This window comes from Sapajus apella, unplaced genomic scaffold (assembly GCF_009761245.1).
Source record: "Sapajus apella isolate SASKATOON/1434 unplaced genomic scaffold, GSC_monkey_1.0 scaffold94, whole genome shotgun sequence".
NCBI classification, from domain to species: domain Eukaryota; kingdom Metazoa; phylum Chordata; class Mammalia; order Primates; family Cebidae; genus Sapajus; species Sapajus apella.
Window position 1 is genome coordinate 3935880 of NW_022437034.1, and position 24991 is coordinate 3960870.

A 24991-nucleotide genomic window follows, 5' to 3' on the forward strand; every position below is an offset into this window, starting at 1 on the left:
ATCCGCCCGCCTCGACCTCCCAAAGTGCCGAGATTACAGGTGTGAGCCACCTTGCCTGGCTGATGGCTTTCTTTTTAATGATTTCTAGAGCCTTTAACATGAAAAAGTGGAAAATGAAAGGAAACTATAATAGATTTCTTATCCAAAATGGGTATTCTTTGTAAGATGAAAAGTAGAGACAAGCTGAGACCCTGAGTTATGGATCCAAAGGTCACATCACAGCCAGCATTAGAAAGTCACAGCACTAGTGGAAGAAAAGGCGGAAGTAAACTACTAATGGGAATGTTTTCAAAGGAGCTCACTTGGAAAGGCCATTCTATCACCCGAGGTTTTTTTTTTTCTTTTTTGGTGGAAGTGGGGTAGTCCTTCATAAGGAAATTACATTATGTTCAATCAGATGTACAGGAGCAGAAATCTTTTATTTTTAAATTATGAAGTATGTCATATGCATAAAAAGAAGTGGAATAATATAATGTATACTTGTTAGCTTGAAAAGTTGAACATTATAATTGCTGCCCCCAAGTCCCCTTCCTTAGTCTTCTCTCCCAAAAGTAACATTCTCTTGAATTTGATGTTTACCATCGCATGAGTGTGTTTATCCTTTTGTTACACACACACACACACACACACACACACACACACACACACACACACCCCTCTTATATAGTTTCATAAGAATGTTTTAAAACCTTATGCAAAACGTATTATACTGGCTGGGCGTGGTGGCTCACGCCTGTTACTCACACTTTGGGAGGCTGAGGTGGGTGGATCACCTGAGGTCAGGAGTTCGAGACCAGCCTGGCCAACATGGTGAAACCCCGTCTCTACTGAAAACATAAAAATTAGCTGGACGTGATGATGGGTGCCTGTAATCCGAGCTACTTGGGAGGTTGAGGCAGGAGAATCACTTGAACCTGGAAGGTGGAGGTTGCAGTGTGCCAAGACTGAGCCATTGTATTCCAGCCTGGGCAACAAGAGCAAAACTCCATCTCCAAAAAAAAAAAGGTGTTACACTGTATGTATCCTTCTGCAAATCTTTTTTTTGAACAGAGTCTCTCTGTCACCCAGGCTGGAGTGTGGTGGCATGATCTTGGCTCACTGTAACCTCCACCTCCTGGGTTCAAGTGAGTCTCCTGTTTCAGCCTGAGTAGCTGGGATTACAGGTGTGTGCTCCCACACCTGGCCAATTTTTGTATTTTCAGTAGACACGGGATTTTGCTGTGTTGGCCAAGCTAGTCTCGAACTCCTGACCTCAAGTGATCCACCTGCCTCGGCCTCCCAAAGTGCTGGGATTATAGGCATGAGCCACTATACCTGGTCCTTTTTTTTTTTTTTTCTTAATACTTTAAAAAAACATATTAGGCTAGCACAGTGGCTCACACATGTAATCCCAGCACTTTGGGAGGCTGAGGTGGGAGGATTGCTGAGGCCAGTAGTTTGAGGTTACAATGAGCTATAATTGGGCCATTGCGCTCCAGCATGGGGACAGAGCAAGACTCTGTTTCTTAAAAAAAAAAAAAAATAATAACTTATTTAGTTGATACATGTGGTTCTGGTTCATTCATTTTTTAACTGCTTTGTGGCATTTCTGTCTCTATTCTATATACTTAAACGTCTATTGACTGACAGACTTTTTACTGAATATTCTGGGGGACAGGAAAGAGGAATTTATTATGTCATTTTTAAAGTTAGACTAGGAATGTTGCTTTGACTTTCAAAAAAGCCAGTTTCCTTTTTTGGTGTGGAATGTCCTCGTTTATCATATTCCTGGGAAAATCCTTTATACTTCCTGAGAGAAGGCAGAGAAGAAGAATGTTTTATTACACAGTTGAACGTGTCTTTTGCAAAATGCAGAGCAGCATCTGCCACAATCCAGTGAGCTCAGGGGTGGTTGAGCTGCTGCAACAAAAGCCTGGGTTATCAAAAGTCTCAGATTTTTCAAGTGCACACAAGCTGTGGGTGGAAATTTGTTGGCATTAATTCATTGTTTCTTTTCTGTGTGTTTGGAATTATCTGAAATTTGGGTACGATCTGCTTTATTTTGTAAAAGGAGATGCGCCTTTTATGGTAAAAAGGCTGTTCTTAAATTGTGTTATGGTTTTATGGGGCAAGCACAAGAAAAGTAAGATGTAGATATGAGAGGACACACTTTTTGAGACAGTTGGTGTGAAATAAATATTTGTTTTAATAAATCTTCTGTATGCATTAGTCAATGTATATTCTTACTTTGAAGTCATTGTTTTAAAAAGACAATCTGATAAAATTTTTTATCTTCTCAATTTCATGCTGTTGTCTTTCTTTTCCAACATTCTTGATAATGGTTTGAGCATTTTTGCAGAGTACACAGTGCAGAGCTTCATTCAGGTTGTCCCTCCAAATGATTTATTGTAGTGCATTAACCAGAAATGCTGAGGTAGCAAGGGAAACACTAATAAATGGGATGGTTTCCAGGGACTGTAGGCAAGCAAACACAAGCCAAAATTAAAAAGAAAACGTGAGTTAGGCACCCAAGATATAAGTCTGGCCAGATACGCTATTAACAGTGAATCTTCCATTCTCATTAAATTGTTTGAGATCTGTACAATTTGAAGATTGTTAGAAATGGTGACCAATTTGAAGCATATTTTAATTAGGGGTTATACAATAGTCTTTTGGCTAAAACATAATTAGAATGAAAACATACTTTTGCTTATTTTATTCAGTGCCTCAGCAATGATTAAACTCAGCTGCCTGTTTGTTTCTTCCATTGTTCTGATGGGAAAGAGTGCTGAATGGATCTCCAGTAATAGAAGAGGTTTTTTATTTTTGGTAGAAATGATTAGATGGAAGGAGGAAAGAGAATATTGCTAATTCAGAATGATTTATTTTTTCACTAGTGCTGGCTTTCTTGCTAACTACACAAATTATACTTTTGTAATAATTTTCACAAATTATTTTACCTTTGAAAAGTATATGTATGGGGAGAAAAGATAGTGGTATGTGAAATGGCATTTTGCATTTTTTTGTTTTGGAATGGTTTCCAGTCATTTTCAAACAGAACCCCTAAACCAGAAAGTTGTGTGGCTTGGCAAATGAACCAGAATTTAAAAAAAAAATTTAGCGCACCAAGATTTCTAAATTTTGTAAATTTGTTTCTGAAACTAGTGAAAGCCTGAAATTAGTGGATAACCTAAGACTTTTTTAATTTAAAAAATTTACTTCTTCATTGTTTATTAGGGTTCTATCAGTTTTTTTAATATTCCAGAAGCACAGAGATGGGGTGAAAATTTTTTTCCTTCTTTTTATTTTTTATTTTGAGTTGGAGTCTTGCTCTGTTGCCCAGGCAAGAGTGCAGTGGTGCAATGTCGGCTCACTGCAATGATTTCAGCTCACTGCAACCTTCGCCCCCTGGGTTTAAGCAATTATCCTGCCTCAGCTTCCCAAGTAGCTGGGATTACAGCCCCCCCACCACCATGCCTGGCTAATTTTTGTATTTTTAGTAGAGATGGGTTTTCACCATGTTGGCCAGGCTGATCTCTAACTCCTGACCTCATAATCCTCCTGCTTCAGCCACCCAAAGTGCTGGGATTACAAGTGTGAGCCACCGCGCCTGACCAATTTTTTTTCCTTCTTTAATCTAATAATATATATCTATATATATTTATGAATTTTTTTTATTTATTTATTTATGTATTTTTGAGATGGAGTCTCACTCTGTTACCCAGGCTGGAGTGCAGTGGCGCGATCTTGGCTCACTGAAACCTCCACCCCTTGGGTTCAAGTCATTCTCCTGCCTCAGCCTGCGAGTAGCTGTGATTACAGGTGCACTGAACCCAGCTAGTTTTGTATTTTTAGTAGAGATGGGGTTTCAATATCTTGGTCAGGCTGGTATTGAACTCCTGACTGCATGATCTGCCCACCTCAGCCTCCCAAAGTGCTAGGATTACAGGTGTGAGCCACTGAGCTTCACCCTAAAAATATTTCTAAAAGAATTAGTTTACGAGTTGCTACCTCAGATCTGCCCGAATCTTTTTTTTTTTTTTTAAAAGAGAATGGGGTCTTGCTTGTTGTCCAGGCTAGCCTTGAACTCCTGGGCTCAAACAGTCCTCCTGCCTCAGGTTTTTGAATAGTTGGGACTATAGGCACATATCACCACACCCAGCTAACTCCCAATTTTTATATCTGTTGAGCTTATCATGTGATGATCAAACATTTTATTTATTTATTTTTGAGATGGAGTTTTGCTCTTGTTGCCCAGGCTTTAGTACAATGGTGGGATCTCAGCTCATCACAACCTCCGCCTCCCAGGTTCAAGCAGTTCTCCTGCCTCAGCCTCCTGAGTAGTTGGGATTATAAGCATGTGCCACCATGCCCGACTAATTTTGTATTTTTATTAGAGACGGGGTTTCTCCATGTTGGTCAGGCTAGTCTCGAACTCCTGAGAGCCCAAGCAATCTGCCCGCCTTGGCCTCCCAAGGTGCTGGGATTACAGGCCTGAGCCACTGTGCCCAGTCCAAATATTTAATACTTTATTTCTGAAAAAAGTATTCCAGAGTTTCTTAGAGTTAATCTAGATTTATTCTAGATTACAGCTCTTTCTTATAAAAGTGCTCTCTTGTCCTAAGGGTCACTGCAATAATTAGTGGCTAAGAATGACCTAAACTAGGTCTTTTTAGACTCTCTTTTCTTTGGCATTATATCCTGAGGTACCCACATTAGCAGGCTCAGGCCTTTATCTTTGACATTTACTTTACTTTTTTCTATTCTTTTAGGTCTTTCACTACCATTCCTACAGTGATTGGCAAGATACCTCACTCTCCATGTACCATGCCAGTGACATCTTAGCTGCTAGAGTGTGGAGCTGGCCTGTGGGAGTCAAGTAAGTGCCTTTTTTACTATTTGGCATGGTTTTTGCTTACTTTGCAAAGCCATGTAGAGGAGCTTCTTAAGATTAGTTTTTAAAAAGGCACTTGCTTGATCCTTGTGGGCTGGCTCTTTGCTCCAGCCTGCTGTTGAACACCTGGTAGCTAACATGGGGCTGAGTTTAGTGAGGTGACTGTTGCACAATGGAATATTTTTACTATGGTAGACCCTAAGGGATGATAGATCTGATCTTAGCCTGCTTAGACCATATTGGTGAACAACCCCAATAAATCAGAGCTATGCTATCTCAAACAGTTACTCTGCCTCCTGGAAATTTAATAGGGTATGGATGACCAACGGTTTGCTGGTATAAACCAACCAGATTGCGTGGAGACAGGGCAGCTCTCCTAGGAAAGGCAATGATCTTGGCGTTTATTTTAATTAATTTGGCTTAATATATGGAAGAAGTAAAAGTTGATGTTAATCAGGTATAGGTTTCTGTGTTTATCACTAAAGTTGCTAAAACCTGGTATCTTACTTTTGCAGGTCATCCTGTAAAATTTGCCTGTATAAATTAACACATCCCCTGTATGTCATAACAACCATGTAAGGGAGAGTGTTTTCCTGCTCTGTCTTAGGTATTGGTGATGTGACCTGTTCATGCAGGGGAAACTTGAACACTCGCAGGTATGTGAAGATCATGATTCATAAGCGTTTTCTCCCTGCAAGCAAAACAGTTTATTTTGGTGTGAACTCATGTGGTTTTATGAAATCTATATTGCCAGTTGATTTTTCTGCCCCCTGTTACTGTAGAACAGGTGTTGACAAACTGTAGCCTAAATGGTTGCTTGATTTTTGTAAACAAAGTTTTATTGCAATGCAGACATACCCATTTGTTTACAGATTGTCTATAGTTGCCCTGGCACTGTAACAACAGAGTTGAGTTGTTACAACAGAGACTATATAGTCCATAAAGCCTAAAATATTTATTATTTGGCCCTTTAAGAAAACATTTGCCAACTCCTACTAGAGGCAGACCAAACTTCAAATTGTGTTTAGAAATAAGCTTGCTAGAAGCACAGTCGTTTTCAAATTGGCTTCTAAAGAGAAAACCAGGAAAGCCAGGACCTGTGTCATAATGCTGACTAGCAAGTAAATATTTGCAGTATGTATAGTGGTATGGTTACTAATACAAGGTTAATGAAATGGAAAGCTATGACAGCAGTCCAGCTTCTTTATCTTTTATTTCATTCATTATGTTCTCTCTTTCACTGACTCTTATCTGTCTTTCTCTTTGCTTTCTCACTGGGTGTAGGCATTCATTCAGTAGCAGGATATTATTATTAATGGATTCTCTAAAGGTTCATAGGCTGGGCATGATGGCTCACATGTGTAATCTGAATGCTTTGGGAGGCCAAGTTGTGAGGATCGCTGGAGTCCAAGAGTGCCTGACCAGCTTGGGCAATATAGTGAGGCCCCATTAAAAAAAATTTTTGTTGGGCATGGTACCATGCCTTTGTATTTCTGGTTACTCAGGAGGCTGAGGTGAAAGGATTGCTTGAGTCCAGGAAATTTGAGGCTGTAATGAGCTGTGATCACACCATTGTACTCCAACCTGGATGCAGAGCAAGACCCTGTTTCTGAAAGAAAAGAAAGAAAGGACCTTCAGATTCATGGAATAATTATTATAGTTAAAATACCACTCAAGGTAATGGAAATTGAGGACCAGAATTATTCAAGGATCACAGAGCAAGTTAGTATCCTACTACTGAAACCAGAGGCTAGGTCTCCTACCTGCTTTCCTAGGGTTCCTTTCACTAGATCTCACACCATATTAGAGGATTCTTGTTTTCCCTACTAGTTGAAAGGTACAAAGGCTATTTCCCACCCACTCCCCCACACCAAAAGTAAAAGCAAAGACTTGATGATTTGAACTACAAAGATATGGTTGTGAGAGTATGGGTCTTACTTGGAGTTTGGATGCTTTTATTGTTTGAAGATAACTAGGGGATTGCTTCTTAATGAGTCACTAAGTACTTATAGTATATACTCAGAAAGCTTGGCTTAGATGGAATAAAAAAAGAAGTTAGAGCCTTGTTCATAATTTTGAAGCTAGGAGCAAAACTAAAATTGGCATAGATAGAATTCTTTCCTCATATATCTATGTATCTAAGACCATAGATGGAAAGTGTATTTGTGTATGTGTGTGTGGGTATGTGTGTCTAACAGCTTTTAAAGTGCATCTGGATTGCATTCTGAAAGGAGTTTAGCAGGTGTATCACAATCTGCAGATTATGTTGCAGAGTTTTAATTGGACTTTTAAAAATAAATTTTATTTTAGAACAGTTTTAGATTTACAGAAAAATGGCAAAGATCATACACAGAATTCCTATATGTCCTTCATCTTCTCCTATCGTTAACATATTACATTACTTTGGTACATTTGCTGCAATTAATGAACCAATCCTGATACATTATAATTAACTAAAGTGCATACTGTATTCAGATTCCCTTAGTTTTTGCCTACTGTTCTTTTTCTGTTCTTGGATTAAACAAATTTTTATTAGCATGTTTGTTGAAGTAGAAGGTAGGCTAGTTCTGAAGTCTCCTTCAGTTTCTGAGTCTATTTAAATTAGTATACTAGGCAAAGTTAGGACTTGTAATGTTTATATTCTCCTGTAACATGTTGGGAAAAAAATTGTTACTTATTAATAGTGATGGCTCTTCAATTGTTAGTTTGTAAATTTTAGCATCATCAATTTCAGAAAGGACAAGATGGATTTGGTTACTTCTGTTATTAAGTATCATGTGTAAATTGCTGGTGAAAACTTTCTAAAGTAAATTGCCTCCTTTGGGAATGATGGGGATCAGCTATCCTACATCAATAAGTTTTCTCCTCTGAAAGTAGTTTTGGAGTCTGTACCTTCTGATGAATCTATTAATCATTCGTATTTTCCTATGAAGTTTTATTGTTTGTTTGTTTTTTGAGACAGAGATTCACTCTTGTTGCCCAGATGGGAGCACAATGGTGCAATCTCCGCTCACCACAACCTCTGCTTCCTGGGTTCAAGCTCTTCTTCTGCCTCAGCCTCCCAAGTAGCTGGGATTACAGGCATCCACCACCACTCCCGGCTGATTTTGTATTTTTAGTAGAGACGGGTTTCTCCATGTTGGTCAGGCTGGTGTCACATTCCCGACCTCAGGTGATCTGCTTGTTTCAGCCTCCCAAAGTGCTGGGATTACAGGTGTGAGTCCCTACACCCAGCCCCCTATGAAGATTTTAAAATATATTTTTTTAAAAGTTCATTAGTTATTTACAAAAGTTGAACAAATGCATGCCCTATGACTCAGTAGTTCCATTTCTAGATTTATACAAAACAGAATTATGTGTCTGTATTCACCAAAAGACATGGACGGAAATGTTCATGGCAGGTCTAATAGTCCACTTGGAATTTTCCAAGTGCCCATCAACAGTAGAATAAGGGGGCCAGGTGAGGTGGCTCACTTCTGTAATCTCAGCACTTTAGGAGACTGAGGTGGGCGGATCACTAGGTCAGGAGTTTGAGACCAGCCTGATCAACATGGTGAAACCCCCGTCTCTACTAAAAATACAAAAATTAGCTGCGCGGGGTGGTGGGCGCCTGTAATTCCAGCTACTTGGGAGGCCGAGGCAGGAGAATCACTTGAAACCAGAAGGCGGAGTTTGTAGTGATCTGAGACTGTGCTATTGCATTCCAGCCTGGGCGAAAGAGCAAAACTCCATCTCAAAACAAAAAAAAAAATCAGTAGAATAAGTATATAATTTAGACATATCCACACAATGATTATTAAACGGTGATCAGAATGAACAGATTATAGCTGCATATAAAAATACATGGTTCTCACAAGTAGCATGATGAACAAAAGGAGCCAGACACTAACAGCACATGATCCCATTTATATAAATTCAAAAGCAGGTAAAACTAATCAATAGTGTCAGAAGTCAGGAGGTTGATTACCATTGTTGGAGAATGGGGAAAGTATTTGACAGAGGGTATGAAGGGGGTTCCCAGGGAGCTAGTAGTGTTCTGTCTCCTGGTTTAAGCATTGGTTACATGGGTTGGTTCATTTTGTGAAAAATCATCAAGTTTACACTTTTTCATTTGCATGTTATTCAAAAAGTATATACAAAAAGTATTAAAAGTATTAGCAATTCTGGAAAAATCACAACATTTCACTGTTAACATTTAAAGGATATATGGAGAACCAATTGAACAAATGAACCTTTTAGAATATATGCTCTCAGAATTATAGGCTTATCAAGACACTATTGTGTTACTGGAGCTGTTACAGTCTTCTTTGTGTTACAAGAAGAATAAAGTAGCTATTGTTAATAATGTCTTTTTATTGTAACCAGGTTTTTGGGATGCCCCAAAGGAGGACATCTTTTCTTTTTGGTCTATTTTGAGTCACCAAGTCAAAAAGTTTATCTTTTTTAACAATAGCTACTTTATTCTTCTTGTAGGAGACAGAGTTTCACTCTTGTTACCCAGGCTGGAGTGCAATGGCGCGATCTCGGCTCACCGCAACCTCCGTCTCCTGGGTTCAGGCAATTCTCCTGCCTCAGCCTCCCGAGTAGCTGGGATTACAGGCACGCACCACCATGCCCAACTAATGTTTTGTATTTTTAGTAGAGACGGGGTTTCACCATGTTGACCCAGGATGGTCTCGATCTCTTGACCTCGTGATCCACCCGCCTCAGCCTCCCAAAGTGCTGGGATTACAGGCTTGAGCCACCGCACCCGGCTATTCTTTTACTACAGTAAAGAATGATCAGCCAAGTAGTTGTGCCTTCGGAATATTCGTGTGTTTACGAGTGCTGGTATGTTTTCCTTCCCACTGATTGTTATATCAGCAAGTGAGCTGCAGTCTTGCATGTGTGTGTATTTTACATGTTCTTTTGGCTTTTAAGATATCACTTCACACATAACCAGAATTTAGAGTGTTTTTCCCAAACAGAGCCCTTTTTGTGACTTTTCTTATTGTCACTTTTGGTTTTTCCAGTGACTTGAGGATAAATCACCTCAAGCATTTATCCTTTGTATTACAAACAGTACAATTATATTATTTAGTTATTTAAAAATATACAGTTAAATTATTATTGACTATAGTCACCCTGTTGTACTATCAAATTCTAGGTCTTACTCATTCTTTTAATTACTTTGTACCCATTAATCATCACCACTTCCCAAGAATTTTTATTGGTTGATTAGTTGATTGATTGAGATGGCAGCCTTGCTGTGTTGGACAGGCTGGTCTTGAGCTCTTGGCCTCAAGTGACCCTCCCACTTCAGCCTCCCGAGTAGATGTGACTGACTACAGGCACAAAATACTACGCCTATCTAATTAAATTTGTTTTTGTAGAGACGAGGTCTCACTAGGTTGCCCAGCTGGTCTTGAACTCCTGGCCTTAAGCAATCCTCCCACTTTGGCCTGGGACTACAGGCATGAGCCACTGTGCCTGGCCAATAATGTTTTTGATAACCAGTGACTGCTTACTAACTTTCAGTTTGTGTGACATGCCATACGTATATGATTTTATTTCATTTATTCTGTGCAACAGTCCTGTAAAGTAGGAACTATAATTTCTACTACTGAAGAAATAAAGACAGGAAGTTCTATGTAACTTGCCCAAGCTAGTAAGTGATGGAATTAGGAATTCAGGTATATATGTCTGCATACTTCCCAGTTGTAACCTGTGTTTCCACATTCTCCTGAATGGTGTGAGCGGATTACTCCTTAATCACCAGGTACATTCCCACCTTTGTCTTAGCTCTTTCACTTTGCAGATCCACTGCCTATTAGGCCCTTACTTGTTTGTTCGTCCCTTTCTCATCATCTCACTCTACCCATCCTTCAAGGCACAGCTCAAGTCCCATCTGTTCAGTGATTTCTTCCTCCCTGTCTCCAATTTATAGAATACTCCTTAGCCCTGCCACACATTTTCTACTTTCACTGCTTTGAATCTATCTTTTTTTATAGATAGATTTAGTTTAAACTTTAGATTGTAACCTCCTCCTTGAGGAAAGGGCTTGGATTATAGATTTTACTTGTATTCTCTGCAGTGTCTTATAATGTAGTAGATGCTCACTAAATGTATATGTTGATCAGTTGAAATGCTAATAGAATCCTTAATAGCTGAAGATACGTAATGTGTATCTAAGACACTTGGTTATTTGAGCTTCTTGAAGTACTTTATACATCCAACTAACAGTCTTAATTCAGACTAGGAATGACATGTTTAGGTTAGAGTTAGATACTGTTTTCTAGACAGGAAGCTTAGTAATTGTTGCTATGTACTGTTCCAAATCAGAATAGTTCTTTGTATCTAGGGCCTGAACCAAAGAGCCAGTGTCTCACAACAGGGAAAAGTAAGCAATTCATTGTCTCACCACTGGCTCTTTGGTTCAGGCTAACAGTGTATCTCATCTGGATTATATTAACAGTTTCCTAATTAGTCTCCCTGCTTTTGTCCTTTCTTCCCTGTGGTTGTAACTCAGTAGTGGAAATGATGACTTCACGCAGAAGGAGACTTACCCAGTAGCTTCCGATCTCACTCAGTAAAAGACAAAGTTCTTCAAGTGGCCTATAGGTAGTGATGATAAACTGACTCTCTGGAGGTGGAAAAGCTTCTGATTTGTAGCATTTGCCTGTTTTCCTGGTATATTACTCCCACTCTGGCTGATTCAAAGTTCTAGAATGTACAGCAATCTGGTCTCCAGCCAGCATCGCCTTCAGCACATCACTGTTGAACATTTGGCTCCCTGTCTGACTCCCATCTGCTGCCACTTTCCCTCTTGCCCACTCCATTTTGTGATACTGACCTCCTTGCTATTCCTCAAGCATGCTGAACATGCATCCACATCATAGGATTTTTGCATTGCAGTTTTCTATCATTAGAATGCTCTTCTCCTGAATATATGCAGGTTTTCTTATTTCTTATCCCTCTCAAGTGTCTGCTCAAATATTGTATTCTCAGTAAGGTCTTCTATGATCTCTCTGCATGAAATTTTTATTTTATTGGTTGTTCGGAGATGATTTTAATATACACTACAGTGTTTTTGTACTTGTCTGATGCCTTGCTGTAGTGATGCATTACTGCTATTTCTAGGCTGTGTCTTCTGTGGGTGGGTATAATAGTTATATTTGCTGTTGAGCCTTAAAAAGAAGCATTTCATTTTGTTTGTAATGAAAATATCTGTGATATGTATAAACAAATCAGTTTGGGATTCTTATTGGTAATTGCAACTTGAATTACTATTCACTTAAGCTCCTTATGGGGAATGCAACAGTATTTATGGTTAAGTGTATGTTTGGTAATGTATTGTTCTCACAGTAACATCATTGTGGGTTTGAAGATCTGTGCTAAGTAATGAGAACATGGAATTTATGCATTTTATTTGAATATAAAGTGGGTTTATAAGGAATTTTTAGTATAAATAGTAAAATGTATCAATTAGTATAACTTACTGATTTATTGTATTTTTAAAAAGGTGCAGGTGCCTGTAATCCCAGCTACTTGGGAGGCCGAGGCAGGAGATTTGTTTGAACCTGGCAGGTGGAGGTTGCAGTGAGCTGAGACTTTGCCATTGTACTCCAGCCTGGGCAGCAAGAGCAAAACTCTGTCTAAAAAAAGAAAAAAAAGGTATATGACTTTCTAAGAACTAGATGCCACCTTTTCCCCTTAACCTCGGCTGTTTCTTTTCTTTTCTATTTTATTAAGGAACTTTAACCTTCCACTTGACTTAGTCTAGGCGTAGCCAACATTGCAATGAGGCAACAAGATTGAGTTGTAGTTGTTGCCACTTTCTTCTTTCTTTTGCACTTAACTTTTTTTTACAAGCAAAATTCTAATGTAATCAGAGATGAAAACCTGACAGCTATAGTTACTTTTTAAAAATTAATCTTTCAGGGGTAACTATAATAACCCATTTTTGGGGGTAGTTTGATTTATAAGTCAGAGAGTAGCTTGAAGTTAAAGTTGTTACTTCTTTTCATAGATGATTAAGAAATAGAGAAAAAGTCTGTTTCCTTTTCTATGAGGCCTTTTGTTACTTTATTGTGTGACATTTTAACTAAAATTTGCATTATTTCTTTCCTCAAGAGTATTGGACATGGGAGAAAAAGTCCCTTTTCCTTATCAAAGCTTAATTCCCTTTGTTCTATTACTGTTATCTTTAAAAAATGTTTATTTTCTAGTTTTTTTTCTGCAATTAAGTTTTTAAAAATTGCCAAATTTGTCAGAGAGAACAAAGATTAAATTAATAAACTTAGTTTTTTGTTTGTATATATGATGCTGTGATTCTTATTTTTTCTAACATATTCAGAATCATTCATTTAAAAAAATTATTTATGATAAAAGTACTAAATCTTTTATCATAGAAAATTGAGATGTACAGAAAAATAGAAAGAAAAAGTGCTACTCAGAGACAACCATTGTTAACATTTTTATGTATTTTCTTCTAGACATTTTTTAAATGGGATTCATCTTGCTTTCATAAAGGAATAGATCATTTTTATACGTAACATAAAACCATGTAACTTACCATTGAAGATGACTCAAGGGAGAAAACCCATGTAACTATATTTTGCTTCCTTTGCTCAGCATTATACCAAGTATTTAACAAACTTGTCATTCACATTTAATGGCAGCATAACATTCCAGAGTGACTGTATCAATATTTGTGCTTGCAATATGCTTTTCAAAATATATTTTGGTTTTGGTAGCACATTTGAGAATTTTAAAGGGAAATATTCTTTTCTCATTTTCACCTGATATCTTTTGTTTGTTTGTAGTTTGTTGCTTTGCAAATAGAATAGGTTACTGCCCTGACCGTGTTCTTGTACACTTACAAGTAACAGCCACAAATTATAATAATGTTATTCAGAACATCTTTAAAGTCTATCTGTTTCAGATGGTATCTTTGAGAACTTTTAACACAAACTTTTGGATTCTTCTCAGTCTTTGGAAAGCCCATTCTTTTGTCTCTAGATTTGCTCATCAAGAATGTTAGGAAATAGCTTATGATTCTTTAATATAGTTATGTGGATATAGTATATTTAAAAAACATCAATTCCCTGTTACACATTTATGTTGTTTCCAAGTCTTTTGCAGTTATTTGCATTGCTGTGGTGAGTAACCTTGTGCATTCATCATTGCTTGTGTATGAGTTTATAGAACATGTTCCTAAAAGTAGAAGGTATTGCCTGGTGTGGTGGCTCACACCTGTAATCTCAGCACTTTGGGAGGCTTAGGCGGGCGAATCACAAAGTCAGGGTTTCAAGACCAGTTTGGCCAACATGGTGAAACCCCATCTTTACTAAAAATACAAAAAAATTAGCTGGACATAGTGGTGGACGCCTGTAACCAGCTACTCGGGAGGCTGAGTCAGGAGAATCACTTGAACCCAGGAGGCAGAGGTTGCAGCAAGCCGAAATTGCGCCACTGCATTCCAGCCTGGGTGACAGAGTAAGACTCCATCTAAAAAAAAAAAAAGTAGAATGTATCAGAATTACTACCTGCTGACATCTTTGCCAACACAATGTGGTACTAAACTTAGAAAGTTAGACTGGTGAAAAAATGGTATCTCAGTGTAGGTTTAATATGTATTTCTTGTATACGTTAAGTTGAGCATCTTTTAAATATCTTTTAAAACTCATAGAGATGTTGTTTTTTTTCTTTGTAATTTGTAGGAGCTCTTATATATTAGGGAAACTAATCCTTTGTGATCTTAGCTGCATTTTCCCTCACCCCAACCCCTAACACAGGTTTGTTACTTTTTAACATTTTAAGTCCCTTAAGTCTGAATCTGGACATATAAAGGGCTGTATTATATATGAAAGTAGGGAACTATCTGTAAATGTTGCCAAGTAAACACAGTTATTAGTCCTGAATATATTTGAAGACAACTATGTGGATGAAGGTTAGATTAGATTCATTCTTTCTCTTTATGGAGAAGCAAATTACAGCTCAGCATATGGAAGACTTTTCTCTCATTAGATCAGCTTCAAAATGGAATGGACATCCTTGGGAATAGATGGATTCTTTGTTATTAGATTTGTTATTGGAAAGGAGATGCCAGCCTTTTCTTTAGTTCATTACAAAAAATAAGCACTTAGTGTTGAATAAATGAATCTTTGGGGCATCTGGATGGTTGAATTAGCTGGTTTTTAAATAACTTTCATACGGTGTTTATTGTTTATTTTTTTGAAGCAAGGTCTCACGTTGTCATCTAGGCTGTAGTACAGTGGCGCGAACATGGCTTACTACCCTGAGCCTTGACTTCCTGGGCTCAGGGGATCCTTTCACCTCAGCCTCTCAAGTAGCTGGGTCTGCATACATATGCCACCATACCTGGCTAATTTTTAAATTTTTTCATAGAGATGGAATCCCACTATGTTGCCCAAGCTGGCCTCTAACTCCTGGGCTCAAGTGATCTTCCCACTTGGGCCTCCCAAAGAGTTGAGATTACAGGTGTGAGCCATTGTGCTTGGCTCATACTATTTTCATTTAAAAAATATTAATGTAGGCCAGGCACAGTGGCTTATGCCTGTAATCCCAGCACTTTGGGAGGCAGAGGTGGGTGGATCATCTGAGGTTAGGAGTTCGAGACCAACTTGACCAACATGGTGAAAGTTCATCTCTACTAAAATACAAAAATTAACCAGGCATGGTGGTGGGTACCTGTAATCTCCACTACTTGGGAGGCCGAGGCAGGAGAATCGCTTGAACCCAGGAGGCGGAGGTTGTGGTGAGCCGAGATCACGCTATTGCACTCCAGCATGGGCAACAAGAACAAAACTCTGTCTAAAAAAAAAAAAAAAGTATATGTTTATACATACTGCCTTTCATATAACTAAAATCATATTTCTTTCCTTTTCTTTTCTTTTTTTTTTTTGAGACGGAGTTTTGCTCTTGTTACTCAGGCTGGAGTGCAATGGCGTGATCTTGGCTCACCGCAACCTCCGCCTCCTGGATTCAAGCGATTCTCCTGCCTCAGCCTCTCGAGTAGCTGGGATTACAGGCATGCACCACATGCCCGGCTAATTTTGTATTTTTAGTAGAGATGGGGTTTCTTCATGTTTGTCAGGCTAGTCTCAAACTTCCGACCTCAGATGATCAGCCTGCCTTGGCCTCCTAAAGTTCTGGGATGACAGGCGTGAGCCACCACGCCCAGCCCTTTCCTCCTTTCTTGCCTGGTTCTCTCTCCTTCCCATTTTCCTCCAAGGTAACCATGTGGTATATATATCCTTCCATATTTTCCCTCATACTTGAATGATTATCCTACCTGTTTTTATTTATGTATTTTAAGATAGGATCTGGCTTTGTTGCCAAGCTGGTCTTGAACTCCTGGGCTCAAGTGATCTTCCCACCTCAGCCTCTAGAGTAGATAGAACCATAGGCATTGACCTTGGCACCTGGCTTCACCCTGTTTGTGTTTCTGTCTGTCACCACACACATATGTTTGTGTGTGTGTGTGTGTGTGTGTGTGTGTGTGTGTGTGTGTGTAGTTTGTTTTATAAAATTGAATCATATTGGCATTTTTTCCTGTATTTTGTTTTTCTCACCTAGTAATAATAGAGCTTCCTCTAAGTCAAGTGATATAGCTCTAAGTCATTAATTCAGTGGCTGTAAATATGTCATCATGTATGGGATTATTCCATGGTGCAGCTGTACTTTTGTTTATTCAGGTGATATTTTCCTGGCAGACATTCACTTTGTTTCTGTTTTTTTTTTTGAACATCGTAATAAGCATCTTGTACATATCCTTACAGGTAGGTTTATGAGATAAGTAGTAGGATTTCTGGTTCAAAGTATATGTAGATATGATATATGCATATTTAATAATATAGATTGAGTATTCCTAATCTGAAAAAATTCAAAATTCAATATTTGAAACACTTCTGGTCCAAAGCATTTCCAGTGAGGAATACTCAACCTGTATTTAATAATTACTGCCAGATTGCTTTTCTTAACCAACTTTCCAAGATTCCAAGATCCCTTCTGGTTCATGTAAGGCCATAAAATATAATTATATAGTCTTCTTATAGGATTTTCTGGATTCTTCAAGACTTTTAAGAGTTCTATTTATAAAATTGTTCATCTTCTGAATGACTGTGTTACTTTAGTGTAAAATAAAGCAAAAGTCTTTCATCAAAGCTCTAGTACCTGGAAAATATTTTAATACACTAGAAGGTAGCCAGGCGCAGTGGCTCCTGCATGTAATGCCAGCACTTTGGGAGGCTGAGGTGGGTGGATAACGAGGTCAGGAGTTCAAGACCAGCCTGGCCAAGATGCTGAAACCCTGTCTCTACTAAAAATACAAAAATTAGTCGGGCATGGTCGCGGGTGCCTGTAATCTCAGCTACTCGGGAGGCTGAGGCAGAAAATTGCCTGAACCTGGGAGGTGAAGGTTGCAGTGAGCCAAGATCTCACCACTGCACTCCAGCCTGGGTGACAGAGCAAGACTCCATCTCAAAACAAACAAACAAAAATAGGCTAGAAGGTGAATTGAGTTGAGACAGATTTTAATATATAGCTTTGGGGATGGGGGTCAGGAAATAAAGGCCATTTTGGCAATAGATTTTTTATCTTTAGCGTGGGTATCCACTTGGTTGCAAGAAGATTAATTATAGGCATCTCTTCCTCTTGTAGTCTCTCAGCTTGAGCAGATAAATATAGAGAACCAATGCTCAGAGAGGGAATGCTGTAGAGAACGTGTGGGTAGCTGCTGTAGTTTTACACAGCAGATAACATCTAGAATAAAGAACAGATGAAAATACTCATTGAGGATTAGTGTTCTTGAAACATCATCAAATGGAACATTCTCCAAGCCTAGCATTCAGAGCCATTCATAATCTTGCTCATCTTGCATGTCTGATAATATTTCCCATTGAGACCAACTTACCTTTCCCTAATCCCACTTTATTCTCTGCCTGCTACATTCATTCCCAGTGGCAGACATTTTTTTAATCTTTGGAAGATACATCTCTCCCTTTCTACATTCCTGATTACAATCTGTGTTTTCACTACTCCACTCAAGTGTCTTCACCTTCATAAAGCCTCTTTGCTTTCCCTAGTCCACATGATCATTTTTAGCTCTTAACTCCTGGAGTACTGATATTTTGAATTCTTCTTACTGGTTCCAGAGAGAGAGAGAGAGAGAGAGAGAGAGAGAGAGAGTGTGTGTGTATGTGTGTGTATGTGTAGCAGTAGGAAGTTTTTTTTGAGTGTCTCCTGTATGGGAAGCACTGTGCTAAATACTGGATTTATAGGAATGAACACGATAGATAATGTCCCTGTCCTTAACAAGTTTTATATTCTTGTGGGGAGAGACAGCTAATACATAATTAACAAGAAAATATCAGTAAGAATCTGATGAAAAAATGTATGAAGAATGAATCAAATCTCTTAGTTGCAAATGGCAAAGCCCAGTAGTTAATTTAAGCAGAAAAAATATTGTTTTTCTTTTTAAAGGACATTAGATAGCTTACAGAATCTTCGGGGATGCCAGAGAACCAGTTTTGGAGTCTACTTAGCCAGGAAAAATGCCCAAATTATACTACTGAACTAGATCATTGGAGACTACTGCTTTTGCCACTGGGAATAGGTATTAGAACTTGTAACTGTCTGTGTTGAGTATGAGATGCCATTGCTTGGACCTCTGCTCTTTCTGCTTCTGAAAGAAAGCTGATATCATTCAAAAATGTTCTTTAAAGTGGATTTCACATAGTGTCTCCATTATATCACCTGCTTCCTAATTGAAATATTATGTGAATGTGTTTTATTGGCATAGCATAGGTCAATTACCTGCTTCCTGTTTGTAAGAGAGTCTGGGTAACTGAATTTCTGACTTTTATTTTGAGGAGGCAGTATTTATGGGATGAGAAATTCACCAAACAAGAAAGGCTGTTTAAAGTTACTGAATAGTTAACTGGTTAATTATTAATAGTTAAACTGTGGGAAATTTGATACAGTGGAGTGATTGGAGGATTAATTTAGATTTGAACAGTCAGAGAAGATTTCTCTGAGTTCATGATACTTAAGCTGAGACATACATGGCAAGGAGAAATCCATGTAAAGAAAGGTACGGGTGAAGAGTATTTCAGTAGAGGAAACAAGTGAAAAGCCCCTGGTTTGAGATTGGGGTGGGGGTTTAGGGCTTGGATATTATATGAGCTTATACTCACAACAGGAAAGAACAACAGGATGGCTAATGTGTTGGGAATGTGGGAGTGAGGGGGTGTATAGTATGAGGTAACGCTGGGGAGAAGATTCTGTTTTAACGTAAGTTTGAGGACACTCAGCTTATTTCCTTTCCTACTCTGAGAATGCTTTGTTGAGAGTAGGGATGAAATTATGTGTATATGGATAAGAAAGGCATTCCTGTGTTATTAAACCCATGAACTATTGGATACCATGGAGGAACTAAAATTATTTGTATATTTGTTTAGGAGGAGAACAACATGAGGGATCTAGGAAAGATAAGAAATACTAGAAAGACTGTGTTTCCAGCGGGTAGAGGGATGAAACCTGTTTTTATTCTAGTGTCCAAACCTGGCGGGCCTTAAAAAGAATTGTTTCTTCATTCCTCTTACCTTGGTATCCAGGAACAGTGTATTATGGTTGCAGTTACTTGTATTGTGCTAGCTTTCAGGACTGCTTCAAAATAGCAAAAGGCTCTAAGCCCAAATGTACACTGATAGAGCTTTCCTATTAAAGAATAGCATTATATAGTAAAGTGATAGAAAACTGTTTTCTAGGCGGCCATGGTGGTTCATACCTGTAATCCCAGCACTTTGAGAGGCCAAGGTGGGTGGATCACCTCAAGTCAGGAGTTCGAGACTGGCCTGACCAACATGGTAAAACCCTATCTGTACTGAAAAAAAAAAAAAAAAAAAAAAAAAAATTAGCCGGGGGTGGTGGCGGGTGCTTATGATCCCAGCTACTTGGGAGGCTGAGGCAGGAGAATCACTTGAATCTGGGAGGCAGAGGCTGTAGTGAGCTGAGATCACATCACTGCACTGCAGCCTGGGTGACAGAGCAAGACTCCGTCTCACAAAAAAGAAAAAAAGAAAAAAAAAGAAAACTGCTTTTAATATTCCTTTTAAAAAAGAAATCAATCCTATAAACAAATGAGGTAAATTTGCCTTTGGAATGTTAGAAGAGTAACCGCTCTGGTTAAAGTAGTTTCTGCTTCTTGCTCACTCTTTTTCCTTTGTGAAACTCAGCTCTTCATGCTAGAACGGATAGATTTATCTAATATATTCATACTGTGGCATGGTATTTGGACTTCAGATGCGCTGGACCTCAGATATTAAGTGGTAATACTTAGAGTTACTCAACCTTGGCATAACTGATATTTTGTTTCAGATAATTCTTGGTGGTTGGGAGGCTCTCTTGTGCATTGTAAGATGTTTAGCAGCATCCCTGGCCTCTATGCACTAAGTGCAGGTAGCACTTCCTTCCCTAGCTGATATCCAAAAATATCTTTAGACTTTGTCAAATATCACCTGTGGTTGAGAACCATTGCTCTGTCTCTCTTCGGCATTCTTTTTTTTTTTTTTTTTTTTTTTTGAGACACGGTTTGGCTCTGTCATCTAGGCTGGAGTGCAGTGGCGTGATCTTGGCTCACCATTAACCTTGGCCTCCGGAGTTCAAGCAATTTTCCTGCCTCAGTCTCCTGAGTTGCTGGGACTACAGGCATGTGCCACCACACCTGGCTAATTTTTTTTTTTTTTGAGACGGAGTCTTACTCTGTCGCCCAGGCTGGAGTGCAGTGGTTTTATTTCGGCTCACTGCAACTTCCGCCTTCTGGATTCAAGCAATTCTCCTGCCTCAGCCTCCTGAGTAGCTGGAACTACAGGGACACACCATCATGCCTGGCTAATTTTTATATTTCTAGTAGAGATTGGGTTTCACCATATTGGCCAGGCTGGTCTTGAGTTCCTGACCTTGTGATCTGCCCGCCTCGGCCTCCCAAAGTGCTGGGATTATAGACGTGAGCCACTGCACCTGGCCTCTATTTTTTGTATTTTTAGTAGAGATGGGGTTTCACCATGTTGGCCAGGCTGGTATCGAACTCCTGACCTAAAGTAATCTGCTTGCCTTGGCCTCCCGAAATGCTGGGATTATAGGCATGAGCCACCATGCCCAGCCTTCAGCATTCTTTTAAAATTCTTTCTTCTATTGGTCCTTTCTTTTTTGTTTTTGAGATGAAGTCTTGCTCTGTTGCTTAGGCTGGAGTGCAGTGGAACCAGTCAGCCTCCCGGGTTCAAGTGATTCTTCTGCCTCAGCCTCCTGGGTAGCTGGGATTACAGGCATGTGTCACCATGCCTAGCTAATTTTTATATTTTTAGTAGAGATGGGGTTTCACCATGTTGGCCAGGCTGGTCTCAAACTCCAGACCTCAGGTGATCTGCCCACCTCGGCCTACCAAAGTGCTAGGATTACAGACATGAGCCACCGTGCTGGCCTATTGGTCCTTTCTCATTATATCTGATGACTACACCCTGTAGATGTTTTGCCAAGAATGTATGCATGTGAACAGTCTCAGAATATGACCTCTTTATCTTAAATATGCAGAAAGTTTTAACATAGTTTTAAAATGAGAAGACAGAATTCCTTTTCCCCTTGTGTGTGTCATTTGGATTTTTGCATACTTCTTTTGTAAGATCAGATAAGATTATGTATGCAGTAGTGCACTGTGGGCAATGCAGTGGTTGATTATGCAACAACTATTTTGCCTTTTCCCCATTGTGCAGCACTATGGTTTCTGCAGTGACCCTAGCCTCAGGTGTGAGTTCTGATTAGCCTAAGCCAGTTGGTGTTTAAAAAATTATTATTGTTTTTAGAGAGATGGATTTTCGCCGTATTGTCCAAGCTGGTCTCAAATGCCTAGGCTCAAGGGATCCACCTGCCTTGGCCTCCCAAATTGTTGGATTTACAGGTGTGAGCCACTGCGCCTGGCCCGCAGCTAATATTTTTTAAAAAAATTCTTCTTAGTAGGAGTGTAGTCTCACTATATTGCCGAGGCTGGTTTTGAATTGGCCTCAAGTGATCCTCCCACCTCAGCCTCCCAAAGCCCTGGATTACAGGTGTGAGCTACCATACCTGGCTACCTCATTCTTTTTAAATGGCTAGAAAAAAAAAATAGGGTTGTGTAGAGATCAAGCCTGTGAGAAAATAGAAATTAACTTCTCTTGTTCAGATTTAGATCCTTTTATTGTAGATATTCTGGTCCCTGAGTGCCCAAGGAATGGATATTGGAAAGCTATAGCTGTCCGTAACCTCAATGTCAAAGAGTAGTAATCTCTCTTTTTAAAAAGCTTTATTGAGAATTAATTCATGTAGCATAACATTCACCCTTTTAAAGTATACAATTCAGTGGTTTTTAAGGTACTCATAGAATTCTGTAACTCTAACCAGAATGTTTCCCAGGAAAACAACAGCAACAACAACAACCACCACCACCCATGCCCATTAGCAGTCACTCTCTATTCTCCTCTATACCCAGCCTGTGGAGGTAATCAGATCTATGTCACAGGATTTGTTCAAGAAGAAGCTGGATGAACACTTGGTAGGAACAGTGTATTTTAGTATCACTAGTTGGGTACTGGAATGGAGAAGGTGCCTAATTATATAGAATATCTTTGTGGATCTTCAACCTTGATATTAATATTTTATAATGATAGAACATTGCAGAATACTGGGATTTAAAGTGTTAATAGTGGTTGTCTCTGGGGGATGGGTTAGGAGACTGTCATTTTCCATGCTATGTACTTTTGTATTTAATTTTAGTTTCTACAATGAGTATATATTGCGCTTTTTTTTTTTGGTGAGAGGGAGTCTCACTCTGCATGGTCTCAGCTCACTGCAACCTCTGACTCCTGGGTTCAAGTGATTCTCCCATCTCAGCCTCCCAAGTAGCTAGGACTACAAGTGAGTGTCACCATACCCGGCTAATTTTTTGTATTTTTAAAATAGAGACAGGGTTTCACTATGTTGGTCAGGCTGGTCTCGAACTCCTTATCTCGTGATCTACCGCCTTGGCCTCCCAAAGTGCCGGGATTACAGGTGTGAGCCACCATGCCTGGCCACTCTTGTTAATAACAGTTGTAAATACTTGTTTCTTGGCTAGTGACACTGGTGCAAAAAAAAAATCAAATACGCTTGCAAATCAACACAAATTACTTAAAAATTTTTTCAAAAGTAACTTAGTAAGTTACTATAAACAATTTAAATGTTTAGAAACCCTCAGTATTGACAGATTTGTGTATGCATGAATGTGGAATATATGGATTTTTTTTTTTTTGCCATTAGAAGATTGATTTGGTTAATGAGCCTTTTTTCTTTTCTGTAGTTGATCTGGTTGGTGACAATGGGTGTTAGCTGGGCTTTAACAGATCATTCTACATCCTCAGATTTACCTTTAGCCCCAAGGTTTGGATTATTAGATAACTAAACAATAAGGCCCTGACTGCTGCTGCCTAGTACCCCTGTCCAAAGGCTTAGTCCTAAAAGGAAGTGAGAGTGGAAAAAATTGTTGCATTCTTAGGAAAATATTTCCTTCTAACCCAGGCATCTTTTGTTTTTTTCCCCAGGTGGTTCTGTTGTGTCCCCCAGAGACCAAGGGTTGGCCCTTTATACTTATTAGGAAAGAAGGATTATGACCAACACTTGCCTCCTGGAGACGTTTAGGAGAAACGTTGCTTAGCTGCCTTAGTAAATAGATCGTAAACAAAAACTGAGCCACACCTCCTCCCCGCCATTACTATCTTAGTAAATGTTTGCTTAGGTTCTTGATTATTTAAATGCTGTAGTTCTTTCATGTACTTAAAAAATCTGTAACATTTTGTCAGTGAAGAGATTTATTAATATGCTTCTTTGCCTTAGCTCAGTAGTGCATTTTTGATGATTTTTTAGGGCAGGCATTTAGAAGTCTAAATGGTGGACAATCTTGGACATTGTTGCTTGCTGTCAACATAAAGCTATTTGCTGTTTGTGATGGTAGTACTAGGAAGAATGTGTTAGCATTTGCTAAAAGAAGTTTCACAGGCTGGTCGCTTTCAGTGTTTAAAAAAAGTTTCTACAAGACCGTTTATAATTCACTACAGTGTTCCCTGTAGTGAAGCGTGTGGGGCATATGAATTGTGGTTTAAACTCTAAATGGCCACAAACATTTTTCTTGAATGTGACTCTTAACTTGCTTTCTCTAAACTTCAAAAATTCTTCAGTTGATACTATAGTAATTGTTGGTACCACAGTAGTTGTGTATTTCAAACTCTCCAGTCATGAGTTTTCAGCGTATGTTAGTGTCTTTGAGGTCAGGAAGAACGGAGTCACTAATGGTAATAGCAGAAACTTTAGCAGTATAGGAATAGAAGTGGTAATATAGATGAGCAGGAACCTCAATTCAGGAAATACTTGTTTAAAAAAAATTATTTTGTACCTTCTGTGTGAAATGCCCATTGCTAGGCCTTGGCTCCAGACTTTAAAGAGCATATTTGTAATGGATTGATAATTTCAAATGTAAAGGGTGGGGATAAGGGAAGCAGCCCTATAAAGTTGGCATTATTTCCCCTTTTTCTTTCTCTCTCTTTTTTTTTGAGATGGTGTCTCGCTCTATTGCCTGGGCTGAATTGAAATAGTGTGATCTCAGCTTATTGCAAACTCTTCCTCCTAAGTTCAAGCGATTCTTGTGCCTCAGCTTCCCGATTAGCTGGGACTATATGCCACCATGCCTGGCTAATTTTTGTGTTTTTAGTAGAGATGGGGTTTTACCATTTTGATCAGGCTGGTCTTGAACTCCTGACCTCAAGTGATCTTCCTGCCTTTGGCCTCCCAAAGTGTTGGGATTTCAGGCATGAGCCAGCACGCCTGGCCTGTTTTCCCTTTTTCTGTTTCCTACCTTTGACTTGAAGTTCAAGAGTGAGCTATGTAGGCACCAGGGCAACAAGCTGTTTATTATATTCATAGGTGCTCCATATTCTTCGGCTTTTAAGTTGGCATGGGAGCAGGGATGAACAGTGGAACTGTTGGGGTTATCTTTAGGTACAGTTGCTGCTTTAGTAGTCTTTAGGACTTACAGGTTTTTGCAAGTTAATGCAG

The 24991-nt window shown here is 39.0% G+C and overlaps 1 protein-coding gene across 12 annotated transcripts in view; it reads left to right on the forward strand.

Moving 5' to 3' along the window:
* The window catches only part of MCU (mitochondrial calcium uniporter), a 233895-nt gene that overhangs the window by 13437 nt on the left and 195467 nt on the right, over positions 1-24991 (forward strand). For 2 of the 12 annotated variants that reach the window (XM_032256327.1, XM_032256329.1), the window contains exons 2-3: positions 4752-4858; positions 5481-5529. The exons of 3 other annotated variants lie outside the window; for them this stretch is intronic. In XM_032256327.1, coding sequence (XP_032112218.1) covers positions 5503-5529 — 27 coding nt within the window. In that variant the 5' untranslated portion in view covers positions 4752-4858; positions 5481-5502. Of the gene's footprint in view, positions 1-4483; positions 5530-24991 lie in introns of those variants that run through there. 7 more of the 12 variants (XM_032256324.1, XM_032256328.1, XM_032256320.1 and 4 more) reach the window with 5 other exon arrangements.